Source organism: Ammospiza caudacuta, chromosome 3, assembly GCF_027887145.1.
Source record: "Ammospiza caudacuta isolate bAmmCau1 chromosome 3, bAmmCau1.pri, whole genome shotgun sequence".
Lineage (NCBI taxonomy): Eukaryota > Metazoa > Chordata > Aves > Passeriformes > Passerellidae > Ammospiza > Ammospiza caudacuta.
Genome location: NC_080595.1, coordinates 8,004,867 through 8,031,300, shown reverse-complemented (window position 1 = coordinate 8,031,300; position 26,434 = coordinate 8,004,867). Strand labels below are relative to the sequence as shown.

The 26,434-nt window shown below is 36.4% G+C and overlaps 1 protein-coding gene across 1 annotated transcript in view; it reads right to left on the bottom strand.

Annotated features, from left to right (window-relative positions):
• The window catches only part of KIF16B (kinesin family member 16B), a 141,240-nt gene that overhangs the window by 64,852 nt on the left and 49,954 nt on the right, over positions 1–26,434 (bottom strand). Inside the window, exons 13-18 of the mRNA XM_058801365.1 lie at positions 12,432–12,551; positions 11,832–11,883; positions 10,463–10,600; positions 6,922–7,004; positions 6,645–6,733; positions 47–100 (exon numbers count right to left, since the gene is read on the bottom strand). Of these exons, the coding sequence (XP_058657348.1) occupies positions 47–100; positions 6,645–6,733; positions 6,922–7,004; positions 10,463–10,600; positions 11,832–11,883; positions 12,432–12,551 (536 nt within the window). The remainder of the gene's footprint in view (positions 1–46; positions 101–6,644; positions 6,734–6,921; positions 7,005–10,462; positions 10,601–11,831; positions 11,884–12,431; positions 12,552–26,434) is intronic.

The window sequence follows — 26,434 nt, the reverse complement described above, 5'->3', positions numbered from 1 at the left end:
ATACAGACACACATACACACATAAATATCACAGAGAACAACCTTACCTTTTACTTTCTAATTTTTCAAGCTCCTCTCGTTGCTGTCTCTCAAATTCTAGCCTGATTAAAAAAAAAAATAAAGAATACAGCAAAATGGTTGTTTTCTGAATATCACAAAAATAGGAAGACATAATGCAATTTTCTGACTGTTTAGATGACAATGATACAAATGAAGTTCTGTAAGATTACTTCTTACAAGAACTGAAAATAGTTCCTTCATTAAGGTTACAAATTAGGTATCATGCTGACACAGGTATAAATAGAAAAAAAATTAATTTCTGGGAAAAAATATTCAAAAACTAAAGTGAAGCAAGACATATAGATGATTAGCATAGCCTCTGTGAGTCAACTACATGCAGACATGGCAATCAATACACAGAAATGTAATTTCTCTACCTTAGACAGATTGGTCCTTTTACAGGGAAAAGACTGCCATGGGAGGCAGGGGGAAACAGAGGGATCAATTGAGAAAGGAATTGATAGAAAAAACATATTAGCAGTACAGAATACTTTAAAATCAACAGTGCTTTGTTTTATTGGAGGTTAAATTGGTTAGATTCATAGAACATTCATCATGTTACATCTCAGAAGAAGAATTCAAATAATTATTCCTTCTAAACATTTTTCAAATGCCAGTGACAGCTAAAGTAATTCTCTTCATCCTATGGTTTATTAACTTATTCACTTCTGAGAAGGGAAAGGGCTGCAAAACCACAACAGTGTGTGCTAATAATTCTGCCACTTCCTTCCAAGAAAAAGAAAAAATCCCAACCATTCCTAGGATGTAATCAGTGGGGGTTGAAAAATCCCAAATAGCATATTTTCAAGCACAGAACACAATTCAAACCCATTCATTTAAAACACACTGAGATTTTAATGCATTTAGATTGACAAGGTTCTGAATAAGCATGAGAGAGCAGTTTATGTAATTTTTTAATATCAGCTTTTATTACAGTTGTACACAAGTATTTTTCTTAATTTAATTTGAAAGATTTGTCTGTTATTTAAGGAAATTTTTAAAAACAAATACTAAAAAACTAGAAAGAACTTATATATGGATTAAATTACTCAACCAAATATACCCACATTCAGTTATTTCAGGCTTGTTACAGCATAAGGATATGCAAGTTAGTGAAGCAGTCCATAAGTACTGAAAAAAAAATGCAAGACAGCACCAGAAGTTCACTTCAAGTTTTTGATAAACTGCAGTTATCACCACAACTATACAGATAGGTTAATATTTCTTTTTAAAGTCATAGAAATGCATACAGCAAAAAGAAATTGCCCTTGGAAATATGCAAATAGTACACTAATAATCTAACATTTATAAAGCTATTGTAAAAAACCATGTTCAAGAAGCATCTTTCTAATGGCTGCAATAAGGGAAAATGACAACTTTTACAAATCCTGTATTTCATTTTCCCCTATTTCTCATAAATTCATTTTTAAAAAGTCTTCTACAATCCCTAAGTGATTAGCCAATGTAGATTTTCATACCCAGATGGAGGCATTCAAGCTTTCATGTAACTGTCTCACCAAGAGTCCCATCACATTTGCACTTTACAGCACAAGGACAGATGATGATAACCCAGCATTTTTGATTTGATCACCACTGCTGCAGAAATCCACTGAGTGGATGCAAAATGCACAGAGTGCTGAAAGGGTACAAACAGCAATCTTGGGGGCTTTCAGGAGGCAAAAACTTAATCCAATGGTTAACATGTGCTTTGGGTTTTCCTTCCCCCCTTTTTTATATTAAAGCTACACCACAAAATTTCTCCCTTTGGCTGTGATTTGCTATCTGAAATTCAGAGCTTTTAGCTATCACTTCTTACCTAGGGCTTGGCTGATAAAATCCCACAATTATTTCAGTCCAAAATAATATAGACCCTGGAGAATATAGCTCTGGCTTGTGGAAGTGCAGGTTTCCTTTGGGCACGGTTAGATGTAGACCATCTTTGCTTAGACAGTTGGCAAAGAACAATTGGACTGTATTCCATGCTTGGTTAAGTCACAATGAAGGAAAATGTTAGATCAGCTAACATAACATGAAAAACCCAGAGCAAAACCTTTTGGTGTTTTCACTGTCCCATAAAACATATAATTTGGCAGATATATTTTTCATAAGCATAAAAATGGTAACTAACTTTTGACTGAGATCTAATACAAAGAAAATGAACCATCACAGCAATCAGTCTGGTATAAAAACAGATCAGTGATTAAAAATTCTGTGATCTTCTCTTTGAGGATTTGTCCCTAAAACCTTCAACAGTGGCATTATGACAGTTTTACCTTAGATAGAAATGAAGCTGGGGGTGCCCAAAAAGCTGCTCATGAAAAAGGAGTGAATTGTGCAAATCTGGTTCTTTCTTCAGTGAAAATGGTTCTTCTCCAAAGAAAAATATGGATCATTAGCACTCCAGTCAACAGCCTCCAAACACAACACTGAGGTGTTTTAAAAATCCATGTTCAGCACATTGTAGACACTAAATACCTCTGTAAAGACAGGAGTGAGTGTCTGCTTCCTGGAGATGCCTAAGGTGGTCAGAGCTCCAATGAAGGCTCTCCAGCAATGAGGTTATTCACAGTATCTCCATTCTCTAAGGTGCAGCCTTTCCTCTGCAGGCCTAAGAATGATTCCTTAGTCTTCCTTAGCTGGCTGCCTATTTTCTTAATATATTTAGGAACTCACCACTTCTGAGACCTTTGGAATATTTCCTTCAAACTCATTGTGGGCTCAAAGTTATTTCAGGACAAAAGAGAATTTGGAGAGGCAGGACAGGTCTGACTGAAGTAACCTTACTTCTCTAAAAAGCTACTACAAAAAAACCCCTCAGCATCACAAAAGAAAAAACTAAAATCACATGGGCTATAACAAATCACTGTCAGTTTTATGAAGCACACATGCAAGACTGATGTTTTTGTGTGTAGTCTATCCTAATAAAAATCTTTTTCACATAACCTCTATTCCCTTTATTCATGTGAGCACTACTGTGAATAGAAAAAGCATATTAGCTTGAAATTAAAAAGAAAAACACAGATATTAAAGACTAGAATCTACACTTTCTTCTTTTGTAGATCTACCACAAAGGAACTTAATCTGATCAGTGTTGAATTAAACAGACACCATTTTCCTGGAAAGTGTGTCATATCTAGTGATAACAGCTGTGTAGATAAGCTGCAGAGAAATGAAGTCAGTTCTACAAGCACAGTACTACAGTAGCTTAATTTGCACAGCACAAAAGTGCAATCTGATACTACAGCTGTTTGGAAAGACTGAGTGCTGGCAGGACTACAGAGATGTTACAATGCTGTTCAGTATGCCAATTAATGAGATTAGTAAAAAAAAAATTTAAAAAAACAACCAAATCTCCTATACTAAACTGTCAGAGGCTGAAGCAGTTCATGCCTCAAACATGGATTAAAAGTTTTGCTTGTTCCAAAAACTGCATAAAATAGCTACAACCAAAGAAGCCTCCCTGAAGATACCTGACTGGACTCTAAGTTAAACAACTAAGATTACATAAAGGGAAAACCCATTCATCTCAGGCCTAGGAAAAAAACAAAGCTGAAGGAGAGGAATGCATCCACAAGAAAGCCAAAGGCAGCAGATATTATTCCCTGGCTGAGTTTGGGGTGAGAGAGACCACAGCCTGCAGAAGCCAGGTTTACACAGACCTCAAAATTATGCAGGGGGGGTGGAGGAGGTTTCAGATGCAGCCTCTGGTCAGAGGCACTGAACACTCATCCTCCCAACACAAACTGGCCCAGCTGTGGAATCCCCAACCCCACAGGCCACATCCATGGGACATTCACATGGCAGGCAGCTGAGGGGGTGCCATAATCCATCAAAACCCCCCAAAGTGCCCCCCCAGAGTCATTCCTGAAGAGAACTGCACATGATGCAACACAGACAATGGCAAACTCCCCCCCAATAGGGAGGTGCCTGGGTTTTCCTACCTAGCCTGAGTGTGTACAAACCCACTGGATTCTATGTTTTTTGGGGGGACCTTCACCACCAAGAAGACCAGCTGGAGAGGATCAATAGAGCATCACTGGGATCCATGGAGTGGTGATATTTTCCCTTTCTGTTCTCCCCACCTATTTTTTATTTCTTTCTCTCTCTTTCTCTCCCTCTCATATTTACTATCAAATAAAAAACCCATCCTATTGTCACCATTTTCACCTTAATTCAGGCAGAGGCACTTCTAAGAACTTCAGTAACTGGATCATGAAATAAACCCATGACAAGACCACGGTTTCTCATCAGTAGTTTTACAGTTACAGTATCATGTAGCTAACAAAAGGTCCACAAATGAAATCTTCTACATAAATCTACATGCAAAATTCTATTTTACCCAAAGCTCATTATCTGAAGCAGTGTTCCATGACACTAGATTAAAAAACAAAGACTGAGAAGAAGTAGAAAAAAGAATTCTGCACATTAAGCCAAAATTTTATGCAACAAGATAGTTTCCCACATATGGGAAATCAACAGCCAAACAAAAAGGCATAAACAAGAACAAATCATCCATCTGAAAATACTATTAAGGACAATTCTGGTTTTCACAGGAAGCGATATCCACCATGTTGCTCTCACAACTGAAGGTAATACCCCACAGGCTCTTCTGGCATTGACTCCACCAGAATCCTTATTGCAACCCACAAAAGTTGCCAATTTAGCTGCCCCTTTAGGTTATTAATACTGACACTGGAAGGAAAGGTTAAATTAACAACAGACAGAATGCTAGTCAGCCACAAAAACTGCACAGAAAAAACCCCAAAGGGCCAGCTACTGAATCTTGGCCTGCTCTGATGACCAGCAGTATAACATCATGTTGAGAGAAAATGATTCTCCAATCTGCTGTAGGAAGCATTGTTCCTGATAAAATAAACAAACAAACAATCCCCAGTAAAGTAGATTTAATGTAGGATATTCTTTTCCAGAATGCACTTTTCCAGAATGCAAGATGCTCTACCCCACTTCCTGGGTACAATTCTGCTGTCTTTGATAATCAGAGATATGATTCATTGAATGTTTCATCAGTCACCATTAAGAAGAATAACCAGCACAGCACTTGCTTGGCAATATTCTTAGCTGGAAGTAGAGAATTTGCAGTCTGCTTTATTCAAAACATATTTAACTTGCATTTATCCCAGCCCCATTACCCTTAAAATAACACCTTCTGAACAATTATCTTTTTGTGACAACTTCACCACACAATCAGAAAAATTCCTGTGTTGTTTGAAGAGGAGATGTTAAAAAAACAGCATTAGCATCATCATAAATTTAAAACTGTCAGGGTACCCCAGCCTAAGCTGAAAAGCTTCTGTTGCCCAACTTTTGTCCATAAAGATATCAACTACAGAAGGTGCTTTCTTTTACTGATCTGTAGGGCTCTGTTTCTGGTGGGGGTTTTTTATATAAAAGGAAAAATCCTTCCTGTAAGGCAAGAATTTGGCATTATCTGAAGACAGGAAGACTGCTTTGGTTGGGAAATCATTTTTAAGCACACCTTCAACTGGGCCTTGTCCGTGCCATTATATTTTGCTGTAAATCAGAGACTGGTGAGGCAATGCTGAGACAATCTGTTCTACTCTATGCTGATTGCAGAGTTAAGGTCAGTATCCAGTCTAATGCAAGTATTCACAACAATATTATAGCAGAATAACATCAGTCAGAGAAAAGCCCAGGACAGCCCAACAATAACCAGAGGTAACAACAGCCAGGACCCCAACCCACAAAAAACATCATACTAGCAACTGTCACTGAAAGTTTTCAGATTCAATTATTTGAAAAGCTGAAGAAATAGAAAAGTATACTTATATTATGGGGGTTTTATCTTCTTTACCATCCCTATCTGAAAATAGAATGTCATTTATTAGCAACCAGTTCACAATCTTGAGATCTCTGTGACCAGCTCAGTAGCAAAAGAGTAACAGTCACATTTGAAGCAGTGTTATTAAACACACTCCCTGAATTTCAGACATTCTTTAACTAGAAGTTATTATTACCTGTCCAATCTTCCTAAAGGATAAAGAGAGATTCCCAAGTAAAACTTGGGAATAAAGCTGCACTATCTAAAGATAATTCAATTTACAGTCAATTTTTCAAAAGCACATAGGGTGGGTAAATTGCTTCATCTCATACTGAAAACACAGACCCTAGCTATGGAAAAAAAAATTAGAACAAAACACCACCAGTTCTCTATAAGTCACTTTAGGAACAGTGAAAAAATCACTAAAAGCAGCTCCTCTACCATAAGCATCCTATGTCATTGTAACTGCATAATAAAACTTTTTTCCATATTTTAATTTGGCCACTTACCCAGAGGTACTGGCAGAGAACACAAGACATTCATTGCTCAGCCTTTTTATGCTTGTATTGGTATTATAGGAACTCAAGAAATCTTAATTTTCCGTTCAAAATGCATTTTTCTCAGGAAAAATAGTTACCTCATAATTCTGAAGAAAATACAGACATAACATTTGCCATGTCATTATTTTGCTGAACTGCTTTAGTCATAATGCTTCTGGAACATTTCAAACAGCTAAAATGAAGAATGACTGGAATTATAGCAACTGTTTTTTAGAATATACTCACCCTGGATTATAAAGCATAACTGCTGACAAATTCTCACAAGATTTAGAAAGATCAGTCATAGACAAGCTGAAGGAAGATAGCAGTCCACTCTAACAACAGACCATAAAATGAAAGTATTAGACATGCTTACAAACTCTCACTTTGATGAAATATTAACTAAAGTACATGAAGCAAATGAAAAAAGGCATCCTACAACAATCAAGACATATAAGACATATCTATACTAGAAATATAATTGTGAAAAGTTTAAATTTACCAAACACTGATTTAATCTCACCTTTCTTTTCTCTCTTAGCTTAGCAGCTTCTTTAGGGTGGTTAAAGCGAAACATGTTGGTTCTTCCAAGCAATATAACAGCACCTGATGGAAAAACCACACACCACTGACTCACAACATTCTGCAGCTCAAAGTACCATGCAATTTTTCAGACACACAACATGTAAGCAAAGACATCCATTAAGCAAGAACTAAATGAAAATGTATTTTGACAAGTGTTATACCATGCATAGTCACAGCTACCTTGACGCATACAGGGTATTCCTTCCTCTTCCTACTTAAACAAAAATAAAACCCACTCATGTTCACACAGTGCATGAACGTGACAGACTCAAGGTCAATCATGTTCATGGAGTTCAGTTAAAGAATAAACACAGGGAGAGGAAGCAGCTGCCCCAATTTGATCTATATACTCTTTAACAGGACTACTTTGGAAGTCACCAGCAGATGCAGATTTAACAGGAACATCCATAAATGTGAGCAAGAACAAACTTGTCCATCTGCTACTGATCACTGGTCAGGTTTAACTCCAGCTACACTAAAAGTTCCAGATTTCCACTGTTTGCACTCTCACATTTTTCTTCTCCACATGGAACTCTGAAGTTTACTGTTATCCAAAACAGGATTATTCAACTTTAATACCCAACAGCTATTTTCTGATGGAAGAACCTTGAATAACTCATATTGCTCAATACACATCTATTATTGTATTTAATCAGTTAAGGCACAGTCACAAATAAAGTGATTCTGAGCAATTCTTATCATATTTTAAAGACAATGGTACCAAGATTAATACTTCCCTACTAAGAAGTATATTGTCAGTGATGTCAAAACATGGAAGTCTCCCACGTTCACCACCTCAGAATCAAGCATTTATCTGTCAGTCAGTACAGAGCATTTTTAAAAAGGACTCCATTACACTCCCAGTATGAAAAAGCTGTTCTCAAACTCATCACTACAAATTCTTACCATGATAGTAATGTTATGTCCTTAGCAAGGAATGCTTCTCTTAAAATCAGCTTAATTAGGAATATCAACTCAAGATAGGTGATCCAGTCTTGGCAAATAAATAGCAAAAATCACTACAATCACTTCTTGCTTTCTACACAACATCCCAATTTTGGATTACATTTGCAGTTTACCTCAGCCAAATCTCAAAAATAATTACCTTTCATAAAACTGTATGAAATTCCTTCAGTTGCTTTCAAGTGAAGATAAAAATAATTGCAAACATTTGTGACCACTTCACTAGGTGGAAGCAGTGTAAATAAATTAATTAAATTTTCAGCGTTAATAGTTACAGATATTGGTCCCTAACTTCATAAATTTCAAGGAAGACAGGAGAGAGAGACTTAAGAGGAAGCACATGAGAGTCAGTCCTAAATGATGGGTCATTTGAAAAATTCCTAGGTATCTCTTTTAAGAACAGAAGGGTTGACATTTTAGCCCAAACCTCTGGAAATGTGTTCTAAGGTGAGGATATATTTAAAGTAAATGACAAACTAATTGTAAATGTTAACTAGGTTACCTTTACAAAAACACCACATTAGCCAGAATTTGCAAATGATAGAAGAAATCCATAGAAGGAAGTGACAATTAATTACCATGCCTCTTATTATTTTTGAACTCCATGATGGTCTAAAAATTTAACACATCTTCAAATGCACAGCTACTAATGATGAACGGAAACATTTAAATATATCAGCAGTAATCAGTGTTACCTAAAAGCAGGTATTTAAGGACCCTGGCACCTCATGCTGTGAGACTAAATGCTAACACAGCTGGGATAAATAGATTCCACACGAGTCCTTAAACCAGTGATTTCATCAGTTTTGCACACCTAATGTCACCTTCCTCTCAGACTCAGTCTCCTTACACACACAAAAGGTCAGCTTAGGCACCTGCTTTTTACAACTTAGCAAGCCTTTCCCCTTTGAGTGGCAAATTTTTGTCTAAAGAAATTTATGAGGGAAAAAAGTCATTGTCACCATCATATTTTCTGAAAAATCCCTTCACCAGGATTTCTTCTCCTGGGAAGCTGAAAAGACTCAGAGAAAAATGAAAACAAGAATTATCTGATTGCTTCTCCTGTGTTTTGCTGCTTTGGAATGTGGCTTGGACATTGTTTACCACCTGGTCATTGCTTGATTGTTTAGTGTGAATTGTTTTTACTTAATGACCAATCATGGTCCAGCTGTGTCAGGACTCTGGAAGCAGTCATGAGTTTTTAATTAGTACCTTGTTAAGCTTTCTGTCTGCACCCTTTCTCTATTCTTTAGTATAGTTTTAGTATAGCATAATATAATATATTATATTCTGAGAACATGGATTCAGATTCATCTTCCCTCCCCACAACTGGGGACCCTGAAAATACCACAAGTCATGTTTCCACTTTTAGCAGTACAAAAATCAAGTTGTAATATGCATCTGAAAGAAGAAAATAGCATCCAAACTCCTACTTTATTTCTGAGGCACGCTGAACATTTTCAGCCTGTAAAATGCTGCAGGATAAAGAAAAGATGATTCATCACAACTCAATTTTTTACTGTTTACAGTGTTATTTCCTATTAATGTCAATGTTTCTGTTAGGAATTTATGCTTAGATTTACTCAAACCTAAGACCAAGGGGGCTGGGCTTTTTTTTTCCCCTGTAAGAGAAACAAGCACATGTGCCTCTCATTTGGCATGAAGAAATAGGCACTAAAAAAAAATCAGTCAATGTTATCTCTTTACACCTTGCTTTCTGCAAGCAGCCTTTACAGAGGTATGTGTTAGAGTTCAGAAAGGATGCAAGACTCCCCTTGTTTAACACTGCATTCCACTTTTGTTAGCCTAAGCTTACACTGAAATCTCCTTTTCAGGGAAGTAATGTGAGATTGTTTTTCAGCACCTGAGCTGTGTCACAGCCTCACTCCTGAACAGGTATTTTTCAGTTCCTTGCAAAATGGGAAGATATTCTGGGTGCTCCTGGAAGATAAAACAAGGAGCAGCTCTCCTGCAGCACTCACCAGCTCACTTGTCAGTCAGTCCTTTCCAGGCCAGCACAATCCATCTTTGTTTCCAGCTGTCCTGGCTGCTTAATTTCCAGATTTTAGAGCTTTTACATTAAAATTGTAGTTCTCTAAACCTCCTAAGGGTTAGCCTCCCCCTTTTTGTCATTTCCTATAGCTGCAGCAAACACACTCAAGCTCAATCTCCTCAATTCTCAAGAGAATTTGGCAGTAGTATTAAGCAGAACCAACCTGAAACTCGGGGAGAGGAGCAGGGGTGTCTCTGACATTCTTTTAGTCCTGTAGATATCTATATTATTTTTCTTAACACAACAGTGGTTGAAATTAAAAAAGGAATTCTCTTTTCACCACATGAATTCTTTGACAACAAAACCACCATGGGGTTTTCCTGGTGGTTTTGGATTGTAGTTGAGAAAACATTAAATTAAACCTAATTAAACAATAATCCATTTATACACATGCAGATTTTTTCAGTGTTGCTGCCAGGAAGAAGCAAAGAGGCCTGAAAAATGACATTATGCCAGGTAATACCTTGGTTGAGGTGTGTGGGTTCTGTAACCTGAATGCCATTCACAGAACACTGTGCTCCATTCAGTGGGATGAGGTTCACAGTCCCATTGAGGTTTTCAAAGATGCAATGCTCACTTTCCAGATCAAGGCCATGAAGAACTAAACACAAAGAAATAAGATGACATAATTGGACTCTTCACAATTAGTAAGATTAACATGCTAATAATAATTATTAATTTATTAGTATTATGTACTACATATCAGTGTATCTTCTCTTTATTCTGGACAATGTTTTCCTCCTTCCTTTATCACATCCTGCATGCCTTAAATATTTATTGTTTTATTCTAGTGGACAGAAGTGAGCTGGGTTGGTTTTCCTTTTTTTTTTCTTTTTGGTGTAATGGTCTTTATTCCTGTGCTTTGATGCCTGATTAGCAAATGTTCCTTTCTTTCCAATAAAAACCATAAAAGTACAATCCACATATTTGTAGAAAGAGATCCTCTGATTTAAGCATGATTGCCCTAAAGTCTACAAGTTTTCATTATTTCCTTTCACAAGGAAATAATGAAAACTTGTAGACTTTAGGGCAATCATGCTTAAATCTGAAAAGACAGGATATAACATGCCACTGTAGACAAAAGGATGCTGAAGTAAAGTTCTTAAATCTGATGACATTGAGGGCTTTTATCAATCAGCTATGCTACTTTCCATTTTTCCTTCAAAAAATGTGTGATTATGTATATTGCTTAATATCACAGGGCATTACAAGTTTGGTAGTTTCATGGAACTTATTAATTTAAATCCAGACAATTTCTGACCCATGAAAATTTACCAAACTAAGTTATTTGACTCTCAGATTCTCACCCAAGAACTAAAGGATGTAGTTTATTTAATGAAACTGCCTTCCAAGAACTTATGTAAAGCTTATGTGATAGTCCAGATCTGGCAGTTAGTTGCATTGGTAAGAAATCAACAGGAAAACCAGTAGATTTTTACCAATTTTTAGAAATTTTTAAATCAAATCTGAAGTCCCAAGACTATCTTACATATAATAGTCTAGCACTGTCATTATACAAAGGTTAAGAGAATGATTTTGCAGTGATTGAGACAGGTGCTAGATAAAAAAGGACAGTATTATTACAGGATGCTATTTCAAGAGAAGCAAGAAATCAATTAGTAGCAAGTATATGAACATACTTAAAGCCCCCAAGCTATGCTAGAAGCCATGCTGCTCTTTGAAGCAAATCCCGTGCAATTCAGCTTTCAGATTTTCTAAAAATTAAAATACTTAAACCACAGAACAACTAACTGAAAAAGGGAAAAAAACATACAAAGCTTAGTTCACATTAGGATACTGGAAGAAGAATAAAAAATTGCCAAATTCCATACCGATGTCCTGTTCTGTTAGAGCATCTTCTCGGCCAACATATGTTTGGCCCTCCTAATTAAGAGAGAAATACACATTATTTCCAGTTGGAATCTCCTTATCTCCCCCACAAGAATATAATTTATCCTTCCACTTTCTCAGGGTAACCTGAATGAAATATATATTTAAACATACATGAAAAAAAGGAATCATGCAGCATTTTCAAAATGCTTTCACAGTCTTTATTTTATAATACTAAAAGCAAATTCAAGTTTCAACTGTCCAGTGCAGAACCACCTTTATAGTTTTGAGACAATATAGATTTAGATTTTAAGATTGAGCTTTATAACATTAATAACAAACCAATACATATTAAAAAATAAACCAATATAGATAGCTGGTTAACCAGTTGACTGTCAGGATAAACCTGAACATATATTTTAATTTCATCATTTCCAACCTCTTAAGAGCTTTTCTTACTACAGCAGACAAGCATGAAGAGCTTTTCTTATCACAGTAATGTAATGAGCATTACATATGGATAGCAAATAAATAATGTAATTTTTCTACTGAAAAGAATCACAAGGCTTATAAAGGCTACAGAAACACAGATGTGTATTTACCTTCAGGTGGTACAAGATGATGCCAGTACTGAGAAGATCATCATCAATGCCAATGAGATGAGGCAGTTCAGAATCCAACACAACACCAATCCCTTCTTTCCTCAGAGCCAAAGTTTGTTCCTATAAAGGACAAAAGTCTATTTATTAGGATGTGCAAGAAATACCCCTCTTCCTTCTCTTTCTAAACCACATTTAATGTAATTCCTTCTGTGTAATATCACACAATAGAAAGAGAAATTTTTTAGATTTTTTTGATTTTGCATTTTAAATGCAACTTCTTTACTTTTATTAAGCATTCCAAGCTTGCTGTTGAGGAAATCTGTGAAGGTGTTATTTGAAGGAAACCAGACAAACAGCTCAACTATACCAGAGAAGGAGCATCAATCAAGAGTGTAACAAAGCAATGTTGTCTAAAAGCAAGCTATGGGCTACCTTTCACACTGGGAAGGAGAATTTCAAACTCCTCAGCATTCAGGAGAGCTAAAGAACAGAAAACTGAAAATTTTTTAGCAGTCCTTTCAATAAGCTGAGCCTTGCATAATAAAAACCCCAGACTCCTGATAATTCAGTAAACCTAAGCTGAAATATCATGCAATGGAAGAGAAGCATTGCCAGTAGTAAATTCATGTAAGAAATATTCATAGCACGTAATTTCAATACTACAAAATTTCTTGGGCCACACTGTACAGCCATCCATAGGTTGAAGTATCATTCAGCAGGACTTCAAGTGGGAGATTTCAGCCTTGGATAAAGTAATGTACTGTGTAGTACACAACAGTCTATGCAATAAGTGAAAAATTAATTATAGTTTTGAAGTAAGTTTTATTTAATAAGTACAATTTTCAAGTTGAAACAGAATCTTATTGGCGTCTAGGCCTGGAAGGCTACAACAATAGAAATTGTGGATGTCTCCACACAACAATCTTTCAATAGAAATGTGTTTTTCTGTGTAAAAGGGCTAAGCCCTGACAATCCACGAAGCAGAGACAATGTCAGCAAGTATTCCTGTGTATTACAAGGAGCACACTCTTCTCCTGGTGCTAATAAAAGTGGAAAATAAGTTTTGTGACAGCTGCCTGACTATTCCTTTTCCAAGTCATCAAATGCTTTCTCCAGAGCCAAAAAGACACCACACTGTTTGTAAGAAAAAACAACACGCAGATTGCTACATGTACTTTCCCAAGTACAGCAAGTTGCAAGTCTAAAAAGAAAGCAGATGTAAAATCTGCAGGAAAAAAGATGATGTCAATATTGATGCTGTCTAAAAATTTCAAGTATGGACACATCTGGGCAAGGTGAGAAGATGACAACATATAAGACTCTGCAAAACAAAACTAGGAAATGTTACTCTGGTCATAGATGAATTAAAAAGTTATCTAGCATACAAAAAGAAAAAAAAAAGCTGTGATTCATGTGCAGCTCAGACATTCACAATGCACCCAGATATTCGTTCACATTATAAAAGAGTCACATCATTAATCTAAAAAATACAGCTTAATTAATTGTTCAAGTGAAAAAGTAATTTCAGTCAAAAATACCTATCACATATTAGATATTTACTGAGTAGCATCCACTGTTATCCATAATTTACAATGTTCCCACATGACAAGGATGAAGACAAGACCCTGAGGACTGCTGACCAGTTACTGCTAGCACCTTCAGCCCAATGGAATTGATAGAATATTAAAAGCTGAATATTTTTTCCACAGCACAACAAAGCATTTGCCAATATCCTGACAGAGGAAAAAAAAAACATCCCAGGAGACAAAAAAATTATCACTGAGTGAGAAAAATAACTCACAAATAATTAAGAATAAAGAAACAATATGATTCTTTATTTTCCAGTCTTTCAATATTCAACACATTCTTATTATAATAAGAAATTAATCATGTTTAATTGTGATTTAAAACAGATGGATTGCTTTTTTATTCAGATCTAAAATTAAAGAACAGAAATTAATTGAGTTTCTAGAGTTACATTTTGTAAATGACTACCATCCATGCACAGAATGCATCCTCTTAATGGAAATTTTATAAAAATACTGCAGACAGTAGCTGTGATTAACTATAACATTTTTAGCTTAATACAGGCTGTAAATAGCCTTTTATCTTCAGATGCAATTTACTAAAACAATCTGCATATTAATCAGATACCTGGAGTAACTCCTGAACTTTAATAGCTTGCTGTAAAATTTAATTCCAAATTCAAAAGCTTCTTCAAGGATGCGTCCTAAAGCCAAACTGTGCATTTCTGCCCCAAAATGAAATCACAGAAACATCACCAACAATAAATCTTTATTACTCTGTTCTCTAACAGTGAGAGAAGGAAAAGAAAAAGGCCCAAAAGAAGTAGTCAACCTGTCCCTTTTTCATCCTTGACAACATAGGAAGAATGTTTTTGAAGTAGGACAGACCTCTTTTAAAATAAATTGAAGGTCTGTAAGCCATTACAGGGCAGAGAAATTATTAGGTTTAATCCACTATTTGATTCATTTCCATTTGTGCCACAATTTTAAGTGGTGAATCCATAGCTCAAATTACAAGAGCATGAAAGGTCACTGTCCCCATTAAAAATTGCCAATTCAGAAAATTGATGAAAATCTCAAGATGCAGTTGAAAAAAGCTGAATGTACCCACATTTTCTTAGCTTGAATTACCCTTGAGCAGAAAAGTGCACAAATACTCCCTCAGTATTTAAGATGTGTTCACAAGCTGGGGAAAATAAAGCAAGCTGAGTATTATCCACAAAGGAGCACTTTGGATGGCACAAGTGGCCACTGTAGTAGGAGCAGAAAAAGGTTTTCTTCTTTGGGAGCTCTTAGATCAAATGGACTCACCTGAAGAGTATAAACTGAGAAAGCAACTCTGAGACAGAATACAAAAAACCATCTTTAAGTCAAAGTTAAAAAAAAGGGATTATATTGTAGATTTATATTCTTGTCTCTCTGAATTCAGCTCTGACTCAGCTATCAGAACTAGCCTGATACAATAAATTCATTTACATTTATATAAAGAGACATAAAAGCTTTTGTGAAAACTCATTTCTTCTGTACTGATGTAGTAAGCGTACTGTATTAACTGATACAGTGGCACCTCCAAATTGAGATATGATCTGGTAGTTTAAGAACAATTCTATGACTGAAATACTCACTTGAGCTGAAAAGTTCATCATCATCATCTACAACCATCCATTATAAAGGCCACTGCTGTGACACACAGGATGCCTTTAAATGGATCTCTTTGAATACACACACAAAAATAGAAGCACACAGCTTTACTCTTTTTTTTTGGCCAACAAGAATTAAATTTAACTTTTTAATTATTTATTTAAATTAAAAAAGAAAGCCCAAAAGGCATTTCTAACATTCCTTTACCAATCTAATAGTAGAGGAACACATTATGCTGCTATTGTCCCAGCACATATTAAAGACTACATGTAATTAGTGCACTGCAGTGAACACAACCTCTCAGGGGAGTTCCATTTTTGTCAAACTTTCCAATGCAAAAAGGCAATTCCTTTATTTAAATATTGAACAGATAGCTGCTGGCACAGAGTTCCTGAGAATACACTGTACAGACACTTTCAGTAAAACATGACAATTTAGTTAGCCAGTGTGATGTTCAAATTTCTACATTTAAATTATGAACCCCCCCCATGATACTAAAAAATTATGTGAAAAAATGAGCAATGGCAAAAGTCATGGCATTAATATTTAACCAGACTATATATGAGAAAATTTTTATGCTAACAGGTACTTTGGGTGCATTTGATTTTTTTGAAAATATGCTATTACATCCCAAGTTCACAAAAATCAATTTTTGTGCATTTAATTTTTTTTAAAACATGCTATTATATCCCAAGTTCACAAGAATATCTGATTATACTCAATGACCCAGCACTAACATTAAGTCCTCTCTAAAATATATAGATGTAAACTGCACACAAGCAAAGTTCTTAATTCTTAATTGCTCTTCTTCCAGTTATGTATTCAATTCACTTTGCATTTCCTTTAAATCACTGGAAACAAATGTTTCATACCTAAAGAAAAAATATTCCAGTGTTCAGAATTCAAATGCTCCTGAAAAAATTTATTTCCAAAGCCAGAAGATACACAATATTAAGGGGCCTATGTAAACAGAGAGAGGAAATAGGGTGAAGCAGCCTCAGCTGGTGGTGCCATAATCAGCACGAGTTCACTCATTGAAGTTTGAGTTTCCAGAGATAAACCTTCCACAAAAAAAATTAAAATTAGACAAAAGTGTGGGCAGGGCTGTGATGAACATGCAAAAAAACCAAGGGGGAAAATTCCCAGACAAGTAGTGCTCGCTTGATGTTTCTTATATGAGGAAGTAGAAAAGAAAATTGATTGTCAGGAGTTCAAAAGCAAAAAGCAACCCCTTGTTGTTAAATACAAGGACTCTGCAGACACCAATAATTCACATGGCTGCAATAAATTACCTGGAAAAAAGATGAGGAAAGGAAAAGAACTACTGGTGGACAAAGGCACAGGGTATCCATTGCTTGGGGTGCCCTAAAGAATCACAGACACAGAAAGCACGCAGTGTTTTCTGGAGAAGGATTGCTCTGCTTGCCCTATTTTATACTCCAAAATTGAGTGCAGCTGAATAAACCATAACTCGCCTACATGGAACTCATTCCCATCATTTGGGTGCTATAGTCCTAACACAAGCTTTGCATGGTTAAAAATTGCAGGATATAAAAGGAACATACTGCAGACAGATTTCTGTTTACATAATATAAATTATCAGAATAATTCTAGACAAAATTCTTCTCAAAATGCTACATAAACAGAATGACTACTCCTCTGAATTTTCAACTGCATTGCATGCTAATTATTAGATTTAGAAAGATGACAGCCAACTACTGAAGTTGCACTCAAAGTATTAAGAGGCAAGTGTAGAAAAAAATTAGCAAAGCTGCCAGTAAGCCCCCAAAAACACAAGAAAGCTGATTTTATTGGCTCTGTCATCAAAGGAAAACCTGAAGAATTTTACCTCTGCCTGAAATGCCAGCAACATTTCTCCTGTGTGAGGAGAAACAACTGAGAAGTGACCTCCTGTGTCACAAGTGCTGTGCCCAAACAGCATAACAAGTAATTTTATAGATTACACTCGGACTCTCAACCATTACATACTGTAAAATTATTTCAAATATTTAGTCTGAACTTGGTAATAGCCAGTTTATACTCGTGCACTTCGCATCACTATTGACATTCAGCTGAAATAATAATTTTCCTTCTGCAGCCTTTATTCATTGATACTGGCAGCAGTGGTACCTGTTCTCTGTACTGAGAATAAATAGGATTTGGTTACACTATGCCAAACTCCAAGCATTTCCCCCAGGAGATGCCCAGGCTCACCATATCCCAGGGTTTAGCACACCCTTTCTCAAGGTATTCTTCTTCCAATTTCCATGGTGTGTTCCCAGTGTGTATAAAATTTTGCCAGCACCATGCACACCCCTCTTTTCCACAATATCTGTCTGATCCTTCCAGATTCATGTGTTTTTCATATAGATCATCTCATGACAGTAAAGTTTCATGCCATCATCCTCCTCTTCCACAGAGTATTAAGTTCTTTGCATTGCAAACTATTTACCATCAATGACTTTCCTGTTATCCTCAGATTCACCCAATCCTCTCTCAGATGCTCCGCTAGAAAAATTACCTTTAATACCAGCAAACTTGATCAGTTAACACATTTAAAGAAACCATTAAACATGATTAAGCCCAAAAATGTGCTCCAGGACCACCCCCCCAAAACCCCAACAACTTCTCTTCCCTCTCAGTACCACTGCTTCCATCACATCCTTGGTAAAAGCATTTTTATTATATTTAAATCCTTACTTCCACTCTACAATTTCCTATACATCCCAGGGCCAAATGCTCCATCAACATCCACCAACATGAGAACCAGAGAAGGGGGAAAAGAGAACCAAAAATGAGAGTAATGCGGGACATAAAATGGGGAGAAAACCTGAAAGAAAAGGTAGGTAAGAGCAATAGAAAAGAGGTAAAATGGGGTAGGAAAGAAAGGGGTGAGGGGACAGAAATCAGTGGGAAAACATGTGAGGAAATGGTGGAGAAAATGTGACAGGAAAGGCTGGAAGAGGTGACAAGAAATGGAGGGCAAAACTAGACAGGAAAAGGAGCAGAAAAGAGGGAAGAGGATATGCTGGAAGAAGTGACAGGTTGGGGGTGAAAAGGGGACAGAAAATGACATCAGGAAGGGACAGAAACAGCTGGAAAAGGGGACAAATTAGGGCAAAGAGTGGATGGAAAATGGTGGGAAGGTATGAGGGGGAAAGGTGGAAAATGTGAGAGAAAAGAGTGGGAAAACGTGAGGGAAAAAGGTGGGGAATTGTGAGGCAAAAAAGTGGGGAATTTGAAGGGAAGTGGTGCGAAAATGAGGGGCGAAAGCAGGAAAACACGAGGAGGAGGGTGGTAAAAATTAGGGAAAAAAGCAGCAAAACGTAAGGGGAAAAGGGTGGGAAAACCTGAGGAGAAAAGGGCAGGAAAACCTGAGAATGGGAAGGAGAGGACTTGAGAAAGCTGCAGAAAGAAGGTGAGGGGGAAAAGGGGGATGAAAAGGGACAAAGTGTAAGGAGACAAGACAGAAAAGTGTGAAAAGGGGACTGGAAAGAGGATGCTGGTGACAGAAAATAGAGCAAGAGAGGAAAGGACTGTTTCTAGCAGGGATCACTGTTAGACAGAACTAGATCCAGCACACACTGAGCAGACAAACCAGGACCAGCCAGCTCAAGAAAAAAATCACAGACTACAAACAACATGACAAATATTCCTTAAATAGGAAATTGCTATTTTAAACCTAAGAGATTTACAGAGAGTTATGACTATGATTTTGAAAGACATGGCAGAAAAAAAGACACCATTTCAAAGAAGCTTTCTCAAGAAAAGCAAATTAAATTTTCCTTTCTAGTCCAGCAAATATAAACTGTTCAGAAGGCAGTGTCAGCCAAGTTTTAGAGTCTTTCCACAATTCACTTCAGCATATCAAACATAAGTCAGAGCAACAGTTCTGCATTTAACATTTGCATTTAGCTTTAAGTGATTATTTCCACAGGGTAATATTTGAGCAAATTATTTTCCATTCATTTTATTTTGAGAACAGAGTTTATAATTACTTTTCTGGAAATTGCTGAAGGTGTGATCACCCTACCTTCCTTCCCAGACATTATGTGCTAGGTTTTACCAGGTCAGTTAAAGAAAACACAAGCTGTCACTTATGTGACGCTTTTAATGCAAATTAAAGGCCTATTAAAAGGTCAGAAATCATAAAAAATATATTCCATTTGATCTCAAGGCAAACATTAGAGGATATTACAAAAAGACAGGATAAAGTGCCCTTTAAAAACTATCAGCTTGATTTTGTGTACCCAAAGCACAAAATAACTGGTGCATTCAGCTGGCACAAATAGCATTAGCAACTGGTGTCCATCATACAGTGATCAGGATTTTTGGATTTTCGATACTATTCTTTTTAAAGAAGGTAAACTCAACTGGAAAAACTGAACTTTTCTTATGAAAACATCTTGCCTTTATTCTAAATCCAGTGAAATAGATCTCATCTAAAAAATATACCCCAATTCTATCATTAATGCTATACAAGATAAGTATATAGAAACATAGATATAAAAACTACATAATTATACACAGTCAGTGGCTTGAATTGGCTTGAATTCTCTAAATTCAATAATTTCTAGTAAAATTATCAAAAGCCAGAAGATAGACAGGAAATGCCCATATTTCATATTACCCATTCTTATATTATATGTAATGAAACTACAGGTCATTTCACAATTTTTATAACAAAACAAAAATGAACAAGTCATTCTAACTTGCACCAGCCCTATAATTAAACTGTTTTAAAGGACAACATAAGAGGACACCAAAAGCTTCAGCTGTAATTGCAATATAGTGATCTCAATTTCAATCATACAAATAATGAATCACACATACAGATGTCAAAAAAGATCACAGCACCTTGTAAAAAGGTAGGTTGAAAAAGAGGACAAGCACAAAATAAGAGGACAGAACAAGATGACAAGAGTAGAAATCCAGAAATACAGTCACAGGAGATAGGTACCATATGAATCAAAGGAAAGTGTCCTTTAAAAATAAATTAAACAAAAGCAATCTATACAGAGAGATCGATAATCTGGCATCAGTCCCTAATATCAAGGCCAAAAGAATTATCATATCTAATAGTATGATAATATTATTATAATAATAAAAAATAAAAATAATAAAAAACAAGAATATTGAAATCATATTTCATAGCCAAGACAGACATCCCAAATACTGACTGAAGTGTAAAGTTCCCTTCACCTTTTTTGGTATGTTCAGCAAAAATTGAATTGAAAAATCCAGAAGGGAGGAATCTCTTGCACTGTATGATGTAATCTAGACTACAATACATTTTGGCATCCTTGGCAGACTGCAGTTTCACCACATTTGAGTATTTTTTTAAATTAGGGGCCATTGAATCAATGAAAGGGAACTAGCACAGCTTTGCCAACTACTAACAGAAAATAAGGCTTCCTTGAAAGATGCAAACCTGCTGTACTTTTAGGGTCAAAATGCAAAGCAATCCACACAAAGCTCAAGAAGCAACCACTGACAATTGTATTTTGCTAACTGATCTGAACCTTAACTTGGACAGCCTTTTTGCATTCTGACCAAAACCTTCAGGAAAATGCTTTTTGTTAGCTAAAATAAAACAATAAAAGAGGAAGTAGTGTTCTCCAAAGGAGGTATGGCATTTGCTGTATTTGCAAACTGTAAGAAATGAGGCAAGTTTTATTCCCTCAGTGGAAAAGCTTCATGTTATTTTTAAAACCTTAGTGAGATTTGAAAACATGAGTGTGCAAATGATGTGTATCATGGCAGCCTTGTCTCTCACCTGAATTCTCAGTGACTCCTGACAGGAACTACCGCGCCTCAACACTATAGATCTGCTGGAGGTGTATTACCGCGCCTGAGTGGGCGCAGCTGGTGAGAGAGAGACGGTGAATCTTGTATCTTGAATCAGAAGGCTTGATTTATTAATATATGATATAATACATTATAGTTATACTAAAAAGAATATAGAGAGAGGTTTGCAGAGCTGCTAGCTAAGCTAAGAAGAGATAGAAAAGAATCCACAACAAAGCTGTGGCCAAGGACTCAGTCCCCGGGCTTGCACTGGTGATTGGCCCTTAATTATAAACATAAAACATGAGCCAATCAAGGTGTTCCTGTTGCATTCCCCAGCAGCTGATAATAATTGTTTACCTTGTCTTCGGAGGCCTCTGGCCTTCCGAAGACACAGAAATCCGAAAGAAAGGATTTCTGTGGAGAAATGTCTGCAACAGAGGTGATTCATTCCACTACGTAAAACACCTCAAAATAGAGGATTAATGCACTGATATGGTGTAAAATAGAGCACTTCTTAATGACTTACAATGATTGGCAAGTGAATAGCACCAGCCATAATAGATGGAGAACAAATCCCCTCCTTCATTCCTAAGCCTTTGAGGGGTACAGTACGCCAAGTTTCATAACTTCAGAAGTTAAAGAAGACCTCAGAATGAGTCTAAATCTAACCATTTGAACTAGATGTTTGAAATATTCATTTAAATGCTTCATTATCATAAACTATCACGAGCACATGAAAAATCTCTTTCAAAAATGCTGCCAAAAAGGACTAGGTGACACAGAAGTAACCTTGAATTTAACATGTACAATACATCCTTTCCTAATGAAAACAAATTTGTATTAAGACTAACAAGATCACTGGTAAACAAAAGCTATTTGTTGAAACCAGGAAAAACTTTGATATTGCTTTACCAAAAGCAATCTATGGCATTTAATGCTTAAATATGTTATTTTATTAATAGAGAAAACCTTTAGATTTACTGAATAAAGTAGCTTATACTTGGACAAAACTACAGAGATTTAAAGATAAAACCAAATATAACCAAATTCTCTCCCAGGCATATTTCAATTAAGAGTATTAATGAGTGTTTAAATTCAGCTAATCAATTTAGGTCTTAAGAGACCAACAACTTGAAAGGAAAATGGCCAAAAGGAAATTCCTCAGGAGGAAACACACTCAAATTTCCCTGGGTTAGGGATACAGTAAGACACAATTTCCATGGGTTAATAGAATCTTAACCTTAAAATTCTCCTTTGCTTTTCTGTTATGTTCCCTACATATGACTGTAACTCTGGAACCCATCAAGGTCAATCAGACCATGGTCTCCTTCCTTCCACAAAGTCCATGTTGCATTTTGCAGCCAAATGGAATATATTTTTTTATGATTTCTGACCTTTTAATAGGCCTTTAATTTGCATTAAAAGCGTCACATAAGTGACAGCTTGTGTTTTCTTTAACTGACCTGGTAAAACCTAGCACATAATGTCTGGGAAGGAAGGTAGGGTGATAACACCTTCAGCAATTTCCAGAAAAGTAATTATAAACTCTGTTCTCAAAATAAAATGAATGGAAAATAATTTGCTCAAATATTACCCTGTGGAAATAAGCATTTAAAGCTAAATGCAAATATTAAATTCAGAACTGTTGCTCTGACTTATGCTTGTTATGCTGAAGTGAATTGTGGAAGGACTCTAAAACTGGGCACTTCAAATATTTACATTTCAGCTGCTCAAAAGCATGAGTTCATATTTACCACATTATCAGCTGTACTTCTCTCAATGGAAAAAGCTTTCCTTGCAAAGCTGGGATATGCAACCAAAAAGACAAATGGATTTGTGTTTTCTTATTAAGGGCCAATTAACAACTCAAATGAACACCAGAAAACTGAAATTATATGCTTCTCGTCTTTCACATAGATAATTCTTGGTTATGTGACAGTCTGCCTGAGTATAAGATTTATTCTTTTCCCCAAAACTCAGAGTATCCCTGCAGCACATAACTAGCAAATTAACAAATTCTGCAGATCAATTGGCATATCAATATTTCAAAGTCTGGTTTTCTCAGTTCTCATCAAGAAGCTGTCACCACAGAAGCTGCAGAAGCACAAATGACAGGCTAATCCCACTGGGGAAAAAAAAAAAAAAACCAGAAAAACCACACAAGCAAACAAACAAACAAAAAGGCAATCAACCCAGACAATTATGGGCATGCCATCCCTTTGTGCAAAACATAATGCACAACTGGGTAACCTGACTGGGTATTTTTAAGTTTCTGGATAGCTTATCTTGTTCCTTAGAGCAACCAAACTTTGTATGATGCCTGGAAGATGAGATTTTGAACTATTTCCCTTGACCAGAAATTCTTCTTGAAAAGAAACATCTCCACATTCAACCAGAAAAAAGAAACAAGACTGACAAATCATTGCTTTTTCAGAATATTCAAATACGTTCTTTTCATGAGTCACATCAGCAGCTTTTTTAGGATCATGGAAGCATTTGGGTTAAAATGGACCCTCACAGGACACCTCCAACTGGACCAGGTTGCTCAGAGCTCCATGCACCACCTTGTCGAATCCTTGTGCTGACCCTACCATTATCTAGCCAAAAGTCTAAGTCTGATACTGCAGCCTGAGCTCAGGAATGCAAATGAAGGAGAATGCTAAGAAACTTCCAAGGGCAGATAATAAACCAATTTCACTCCTTATAGCATCAAACTGTTTCTTCAGATAGTCAAAGATCTGAGCACCTTTGGATTCTACAAATAAGTTGAAACACTGTTCTTGATGTTTCGAAATATAACCCATCTCAGATTTGTTTCCTTATGCTCTGTGAAAACAGCAACAAAATAAGAACAAGAGGCAATGAAAAACAGTTGAAAAGAAAAATAAACTTGCAGCCTTTGACAATCAAGGGTTTAGAGCAGTGTCTGTTCAGGAAGATACTTTTTAACAGACACATACCATAGAGAAAAGCTGATAATTGAACTAAACACATTCAGAACAAATACTTCAGCCACAGTTTGTCCAGATGCTGCAAATAGGACTTTGAAAGAAATGAAATGTGAATATTCAACAAAAAGTTCTACAGAAGCTGACATTTTGAAGATGATTAAGTTCTTGTCTGGTCTGTCGTGGATTAATTAGTCCTAATTATGTTTTCTGTATTTGCAAAAAGGCAAAAACTCCAGACATAGAAATGATATTCATGGATGAACTATTACTAGGCCAGAAGCTGCCTGAAACCACAAGTCTTTTGCTGAAAAAGTTCCTGCAAAACAATGAGATTTCTTTCACAGGGAAGGAAGTTGTGCTTGGGAAAAGAAAAAAGCAAATGCCCCCCAGAATTCTGTCTAAACCCTGTGTTTTTAAGATATTCATACAGCCAAATCCACTTCAAATGGGAATTAGACACCTAAAATATCTTCAAGCACTAACTGATACTTCAGTACCTAAAACAGGGATAACCTGAAACACGAGGCCATTACTCTCCAACAAATAAAACTGAATCTGCACTCTCTTTAACAAGACTCTTAATGGATGAGACAATCACAGCTGACAAGATATTTTTACATCCTTCTGGGAAGACTGTAGTGAAAGAGAAGGATATTGTTACATTGGATTGTCAGGATTCCTTTTACTCTCTACTATATCTCAGTAACATTTTCATACTCAGAGGGAAAAATACATAAGCGTACCAAAGAAAAAATCCTGCATAATAAAGTAATCTTTCTATGGACCAACTGGAAAAAACTATAAGAGTCAAAAAAAAAATCTGGAAACAACAGTGTTGCAAAATGTGGAATGTGCAAAATTTTCTGTAAGGAAGTCCTTTAATGTTAAATCTTTGTTACACTTTCAAGCCTAATCAACAAGAAGGGAGATTCAACCCATAAATCAGAGAGCAGCAAACAAGCTCTAAGTAATGACCAGCTGTTGGAAAAACAAAGTTCTCATTGGTAAAATTGCCTAGTTAAGGTTTAGGGCTGGACATGCTTCAGTGATCTCAGACCTAGGAGGAAGTTAACAAAGCTTGGGAAGAAGGATGCACCACTTACAGTGTGCCCAGAGAATGCAAAATGTATGGGTCACAAGGACATATGGCAGAAATTCAAGATAAGAAAGAAACTAATAAACCAACTCACCAATTGTGCTGAAATCAGCTTCGACTGGGTAAAAGGTTATTTCGGCAGGGGCAGATCACAATCACCAAGCCTAGAAATCCACAGACCCAAAAGAAGAGAAAGCCTGAGCACACAGACTAATGCACGAGGGAAGTGAGAGAATCATTAACCAACAGAAGAGGGAATACCAACTAATATGAGAATTAGGTGACTTGTAGCCAATGTACTAATTCCTTTGTTTGTTAAAATGTATGAATAGCAACAGGTTCTGACAGCTGGTGTGCTTGATTTGTGCAATACCAAAAGCACCCAGGGTTGGTCAACTCTGAAATAAATGTTCAGTATCTCTCTCTAGTGTGTAATTACTGGTTTGCTGCACACCAGGTAAGTCATTTGATTTTTGTGGACAAGAGCTTTTCATGCTTGCATTGAGGGCTTAAACTACCAAAGGCTGAAGAAATGGAACAGACCCAGTCCTTACTTTTGAATGCTGCATTGCCATCCAGAAGATGGACAGATATTGTATTTGCAGGGAATGCCCTGACAAAGGCAGGAATGATACATCTGACTCCATGTTCTCAGATGGCTGATTTATCACTTTATGATATTATTTTATATTAAAGAATACCATACTATACTAAAGAACACAGAAAAGATACTTACTCAATGCTAAAACAATAATAATAAAAATTCATGACTCTTTCCAGAGTCCCAGCACAGCTTGGCCCTGATTGGCCAAAGATTCAGAACAACTCACACCAGAATCCAGTGAAACAATCACCTGTGGGTAAACAATCTCCAAACACATTCCAAAGGAGCAAAACACAGGAGAAGCAAATGAGATAAGAATTGTTTTCCTTTTTCTCTGAGCCTTCTCAGCTTCCCAGGAGAAAAATCCTGAGCAAAGGGATTTTTTTCAGAGAATG